This window comes from Numida meleagris, chromosome 2 (assembly GCF_002078875.1).
Source record: "Numida meleagris isolate 19003 breed g44 Domestic line chromosome 2, NumMel1.0, whole genome shotgun sequence".
Classification (NCBI taxonomy): domain Eukaryota; kingdom Metazoa; phylum Chordata; class Aves; order Galliformes; family Numididae; genus Numida; species Numida meleagris.
This window is the reverse complement of record NC_034410.1, coordinates 82205021-82212196: the sequence shown is the minus strand read 5'-3', so window position 1 is coordinate 82212196 and position 7176 is coordinate 82205021. Positions and strand designations below refer to the sequence as shown.

Genomic DNA, 7176 nt, shown 5'->3' with positions numbered 1-7176 from the left:
TCCTTCAGTGCCATCACATGCCTCCCGTTTGGTGCCACTGGAGCTGCAAGTGTCTTAAATGGCTTAAGGGATCCCTGACTCAATGTCTATACTGCGTGTGAAGTTTAACTTCCACAGACTGCCACTGGACTGAGATCTGAGGCACCCAGTAGTAGACCTCACCAGTAACAAAGGAGACCAGGCAAAAACATTACGGAGTATTTCAACCTTTTCACTGTCACTGTGACTGCCATCCCACTGAATAAGGTGTCTGTTATTTTCAGGCTTTTGTTTGCTGATGTTCTTAAAAATGCTCTGTCAGAGTCGTGGCTCAGGTCTGATGAGGGCGGTTGCTTCAGCGGAGTTGCTAGGCTGCTCTGTTTCACTGTGATTCTGCCTAAATTCAACATTTACCGTGCTCTGAGTAGGAGACTGGACTAGATAAGTTCTCCCTGGTTCTTTCTGACCTGAATGGTCAATTGGTAAACAGAACGGAATGCTTTCAAACATTGCATTTTGACTGCACATTTTAACTCATAAGGTGGTAAACTGCATGAAGTCATGAGAACCTCTGTTAAAGATACAGGGAAGGCACTTAGCTGTGCTACCCAGTGTGTGTTGAACTTTGCACTGTTGTCTCTTCTAATAACTTCCTTGAAGGATTCAGAGGACTCAGGGTGCCTTTTAGACATTTCACTGAACTCAGAGGATTTTTTTTTTCTTGGAATAAAGGCAGATATAATGTCATCTTAAGCATTGTAAATTACCATATCTGGTTGGGCTTTTTATGGATAGAATGTCTAGATAGAGTCCTCTTCCTGGTGTCTTGCTAATTTGAGGACACACAAGCCCTGTGCTCCCATGTGTTTTATACTTTCTATTGTAGCTGAATATCTTTTCATAGTCTGAGACTATAAGAATTTATTTTCTTTTCTTTTAAAGCACATTAGTTTCAACTAGCATTTGTTTTCTTTAAATGTAATTCAGGGTAACAGTATAAGTTTATTTTTCTTCCGTACTATCTCTATGGTGTCCCAGACCAGAGCAAAAGAAGACTATCCTCTGGAGAGTTTAAGTAGTCATAATGTGTCTGACAGATTTATCTGTACAGTATTTTGTTTCTGAAAGTGGTTGATAGTGTTTGTATAGGGAAGAGAATAGGGGAACTTGTAAGGATATTTTTTCACTGTTCTCTCCTAACACAGGCATTGATCTGAAGACAGGGAGTGCCTGACCTAGGGGTGAAGACTTTGTATTTAATAGCTGATGAATAGACTTGCAGCGCTGGCACTGAGCTGTGGCAGGGAGTTCCACCGCATACCTTCTTTTTGGTTTTTAGCCTCTTGCTGCTAAACTCACTTGTCTGTTCCTCCTCCTAGCATTAAAAGGAATAGGCAAGAGTTGATCTCTATTTACCATCCCCATGCAACTTTTGATTTTATAGATCAGCTACCTAGTTTAAGTTATCTCTTCTCCAGCCTGGAAGAATACTAGTCTGATCACTTACATCTTGTAACACTGCTATTCCTTGTAGCCTTCATCTCTTTGCTCTTCCTGTTTGTCTTTTCTAATCCTTCTATATTCTTTTTGATGTTCTTTTTGATTGGATGTTCATACATGCAATACGTGTTCAAGGTGAGAAAGCGGGTGTTGTGTAATGGCAAAGTGATGGTTTATTTTTTTTGTTTCTGTTCTCATCTTACTAGTACATAACAATGTTTTCTCTCAATGCTTCTGATCACCACACTGATGGTTATATAAAACTTCCTAGTGCAACTCTGCAATCCACAGTTCAGGGCCATCTTTGCATCCATGGGGGGAAAAAACAAACAAACAAACACCTTAGGATTTCTTCTTAACATAAATATAATTCAACGTTTTCTGGTGGTTATTTCATCTACTATTTTATCACCAAGTTGTTAATTACAGATACTTCTGCAGTTCTTTGTGTAAAGTATTAATGCCCAGCCCTGATAGTTACATTGCTTCTTAAGATGTTCCTGTTTTTCATTCACGTAGCTTGTTCTGATTTCCTGAGTATCCAGAGGGTTCCTTTAATTTTTTTTTTTTAGGTGCTTAATCTCTTTTCCAGTGACTCAGCTGAGTACTCTGTTTTGGTTACTCATTTTAATGTTTTGTGTGATGAGTGTTGCTGTAGTAAAAGACTGCAGTATTACTGTCTTCATTGTCCCAGAACATTCATTTTGATACGTAGAATATTTGGGAATTAACTTAGGTTACCTTAAAAACATAGTAAAAACTTCTGCTTTTAGCTGCTGTCCTTGGATATCTTTTTGTGACTTTCTCCTTTTTTCTTTTCCAGATATAGAACGTGGTCTCTCAAACTGGATTAAAGCAACCTGTTGATATTTTTATTTATACTTTTTTTTATTTTTGTATTTGACTTAAAGTGCCATGAAAAAATTTGCATATTGCAAGGTGGTCCTTGCCACCTCTTTGGTTTGGGTCCTTCTGGATATGTTTCTATTGCTCTACTTCAGTGAATGCAACAAGTGTGATGAGAAGAAAGAACGAGGGCTGCCTGCTGGAGATGGTAAGTTGTCTGATGAAGTAATTTCTAAAATATGGTTGTTGAAAATTATGTTCGTTTTAAACATTCAGTATTTGTCTCAGCAGGGGGAATGGTTTCAAGCTCAAGGAGGGAAAGTTTAGATTGCATGTCAGGGGGAAATTTTTTACTGAGAATGGTGAGGTGCTGGGACAGGCTGCCCAGAGAGGTGGATACTCCATCCCTGGAGGTGTTCAAGGCCAGGTTTCATGGGGCCCTGGGCGGGCAGGTCTAGTACCGGATCTGGAGGTTGGTGGCCGTGCCTGTGGCAGGAGGGTTGGAGCTTGATGATTCTTTATGTTCCTTCCAACCCAAGCCCTTCTGTGATTCTATCATCATCAGCGTTTAGATGTTGCAGAATATTCAGCGTTTCTCTGAATGACTAGGGAATAAGCACATTCTTGTGAGCTGTATGGTGAGAACTCCACAACATATTTTTTGAAATGAGAGCTGTCTTACTCAGTGGTGAAGCTTTTCGTATAAACTTTCTGTGCTGTTACTGCTGTCTTAGTTTTCAGGTACCGAGTGTGGGTTTCCTTGTGTCTTTTTTTGAATGCCAGTACCATTCCATCTCACTGACTTTGTTTTACAGATGTCATTATAGTTGATATGTGGGAGGAAGGGCTGGTGCAGGCAGAATCCACCCTTGCCACATCATAGCACAGGCATTTAGAACTGCAGGCAGCTGCCACTTCCAGTTTTTGTGAAACATCTGTATCTGTAGAATAGTTTCTCTTCCACTGGAAAAGCTGTGTCTTTATGTTTCGCTGCAGCTGTAGGAAACTCGTGCAGTGATGCTAAATGTTAAGTCCAGTCAGCTATGTGTATCACAGATTATTTAGTGCTTCCATCTCAAGAGCTATTTTCCATTTTTTGACAGCTGGTATGGATAATTTTGACCTCCCTGTAAAATTTTCTGAAATGTTCTAAGAACAGTGTTTTTCTATTACAGAATAACATTAGGGAAATGTTTAAGAAATATTCTTCCCTCTCCCCCATGTTCAGAAGAGCCTGGTAGATCTCCACAGGGATCAGCAGCATATAAGAATGTAGAATTTCTGTGAATAGTAACTCTAAACTTGCTTCCACAAGTACTTGCAAACACTTTAGAGAGGTTCTAGTTTACCCAGCTTTTGCAGAAGGAACTTCAGCTTTCACGGCTTGCATTTTTAGTTTCAGATTTCTTTTTCAGTAAATGAAAATGAAAGTGAAAGTGAATTAGGGATGTGTAGAAAGTATTATCTTTATTGCAACTTGATAATTCTATGCAAAGTTTTGTTGAAAATAAGACTGATAATATGTTTTTGAGGCATTGATCTGTACTTTGGATTCTCATAAAGTTTTTGTGATGCTAAGTAGATAACTTAATGCATTGATGATGTTGAAAGTTCACATGACTTTACACATCGGAGCTGCATACTGAAATACTTACTGGAAGATTTTCATACCATACATATCAATCGCAACATTGGATACCCTGGCCTTAGGTCAAATGTTTAGTGAATGCTGATTTCTCTCATCTGAGGAAGCTCTCAGAGCAGTGTTTGAACAGTGTACACTAAGTGAAAAGTTAGAATCTAACAGTTATTTATATTTAGAATGTATTTTTCTTCCAGTGAATTCAAAGGAATCCATCAGATGAAGGAAAATCTGCCATTTTTAATGCTTAGCATTGAGACCTTTCCCATGTAACATTAATTTTATTTACTTAGTACAGTCTTTGTTCAGGACTTTCCTTAACTTTTGTGTGATGAAGTCCTTGATAACTTTTTAGTACCTTGTAATTGGCTTGTAAAAATTTTGTACATTGTTATGTACATATATATATATATTCAACTGTATTTTATTAAGGTATGCACAGAAATATGTCTGCTGGAAATAGTACTGGTAGTTTATATTGTGATATTTCCCATTTAACCTACTTGTGTGCTTGATCCTTGATATTCTTAGTTGTTCCAGTAGTTCACTTACTAGGAGCTTAGTGGATTTATTCCCACTGAGAATGCCTAGAATCTCCTCAGATAGTATGAAGGCTGTTTTTTTCTGTGAAGCTTTTTTTATACTATTCATTTTCATAGTTGCTTTAGTTATTACTGTTGTGAATTTAGTAGCCTTGTCCGTGTGACACTGGTGCAGTTTCCACTCTGCAATTTGTGGAAGTATTCTGTGGCATTTAATGAACCTACAGAATGTGTAAGCTTTTCTAAAGAAACTTACGTTTATTATAAACTGTGCCACCAAGTTGGAAAAATTAATTTTTAGATATTTCAGTAGGAGCAGGGAATTTTGGGGATAATTTTTGGCCAGCTTAGGTTAGCTTTCTAATACAGAAAATGGAAGGAGTTTATTTTCCTGAATGGGAGTTAAACCATGCTCTAAGTTACCTTGGAGGAAAAATCTTTCCCCTTGGTATGGATAGCATTAAGATCCTAGCACCTTAAATTATGAGCTTCACCTGCTGTGTCTAATATTGGATCATATTTATACCGCTGTTACATTTTGCAAACTGTACAAAATACAAAACAGTAAATGAGTGTGAATATTTTCTTCGCTAACTGCAGTTCTTGCTGTTCAGAAGAACAGCTGAATTGAGGCTCATTAGTGAGAAGGCCTTGCCTGCTTTTCTTTTTAGTCAGCCAGAGTCGGAGGGCAATGGAGAACGTGACCGTAGGGCTGTTGGATAGTCTTGGGCTCTGCGATGATCGCTGGCAAGCCTGGGGAAAGTCAGGGGAGGTGGTTACAGGGAGCGAGATAGTGGCCTTCATGTCTGATAGTGACCAGTGCAGGCATGGAAGGCTACTAGTTGAAATGGTGCCCATGTGGAGATGAGGGAAAAAAAAGTGAAGTGTGAAGGGGAAGGGTTCCTGCTAGGCCATAAGGAGACTAGATGGAGATGCTGGTGTTTGCAAGGGGAGCTGGAATGGTCGTTGGGGCATACAGGTCTCGGGAGCTGAAGTGACATTGGAGGACAAAGAGCTGGGATCCATGACTGGGATTACATGAGTTAGTGATTTAGTCACAGGTTCAAGCTTTTATTCATCCCCTCTGCTGTGGTTGAAGCTTCTAAGTATAACCTAAAAGCCAGTTAATTATGTCATCAGTACACGTCGGCATTCCTTTGAAGGAAAGATTTATTTTTCCATAGCTAGAGGACAAATGAGCTCTGCAGTTGGGCTTTCTTTTAACAATATGTGTATTAGTCGCTGTGCGAGAATGTTTTTTGTTTGTATTTATGAGAACTTTGTGCTTTTGTGAGGAAACAGGTGACTATAAATGCAGAAGCCTGAGAGGGAATGTCTAACTCTTCTTGGAATGTTATCTCCATGCCTGCACACCAAGTTGGCCTTTGTGTTTATCGTGTTCTGTAAGATGCCTCTGGGTTTGTTTAGTGGCAGCTGGCTTGTTCTACAGGAGATAGGAGAGAGTACCTCATTTAGGTAAAACTTGAAATCAAGAGTTATGTATTTACTAATGAAGCCTAAGCGCTGTTCTCATGAATTTGTGGAATTTGTACATCTAAATTCAGGTCATAGATGTGTTAAACTAGCATCTCAGAGTTTTTCAGTTAATCTGCCTGTTCAGCTGAGCTGGTTTAGCCAAGTTATGAGAAAAGTGGAAGTGTAAATAGAGTTTTTTATTCTAACTTACAAATATTCTATCATAACTCTTCAGTTTTTTAAGTCACTTTAAAAGTTTTTTAAAGTTTAATACTTGAAAACAGTCTTATATAACAATATTCTAATGGATTTTAAGTCTATTAAAGAGCCATATAGATTCACTTGAACAGAAAATAAGAGTGCTGTAAATTTAATAAAAAAATGCTCTGATGATAACATAACTTGCATTGTTTTTAATAAGCCTAAATAATTACCTAATTGTATACAATTATTTTATCTTAATTACCATCTAAGAATGCACAAATTCTAGTTCAAAATTTTACACGATTGCAAATTAGCAAGTTTAGATGCTTTTGTACCAATGAAGTTCAAGCTGTACTTTTTTAAGTACGGAGGTCAAACAGCTGACTTGATTTAGAGCATGGTTAAAGCGTGTCCCTAAATCCAGTCTGCTTAGGATATACTTGGACATAACGATTCTTTCAGTTTTCACTGTACAGCTGGTCAGCTGGAAGCTTCTAGTATTATATACCTTACAGTCTTAGGGAACGTGGTATAAAGAAAACACCATTGTGGTTGGAGGATTTTCTCTGCTAAAAGCTACTGCATTAGTGTAGTTGCTTTGGATATTTGAAAAAGAAAATACCTCATATGGAAGATATTATGGCTGTAACTGGTTAATGCTAAATGCAAAACAGCAACACGTTTCACTTAATGGTGTGTATGTATGTATTTTAAGTATTAGTGTGCTGATATGTTAAGTATTCAGTGTTTCAACAAGGATGGAAGTCTTGGACACTTTTTTTTAATTAAAGATGACTTAATTTTTAAAATATTTCCTGCTCTTCTTTTTCGGTCTTAAATTAATTTTTTTTTTCAGTTAAAATTTGTACTGAACTTGTAGGAATATAGCCCAAATTCAATATTTGAACATTTAAAGCAGTTCAGGAGAAAAGTGAATGAATACTTGTAAAGAACTTCTAACAAATAGACTTATTAAATGTTTTTATT

At 37.7% G+C, this 7176-nt stretch overlaps 1 protein-coding gene across 3 annotated transcripts in view; it reads left to right on the top strand.

Annotated features, from left to right (window-relative positions):
- GALNT1 (polypeptide N-acetylgalactosaminyltransferase 1) overlaps nucleotides 1-7176 on the top strand; it is a 79848-nt gene that overhangs the window by 32159 nt on the left and 40513 nt on the right. For all 3 annotated transcript variants that reach the window (XM_021388964.1, XM_021388965.1, XM_021388966.1), the window contains one exon: nucleotides 2303-2533. In XM_021388964.1, coding sequence (XP_021244639.1) covers nucleotides 2395-2533 — 139 coding nt within the window. In that variant the 5' untranslated portion in view covers nucleotides 2303-2394. The remainder of the gene's footprint in view (nucleotides 1-2302; nucleotides 2534-7176) is intronic.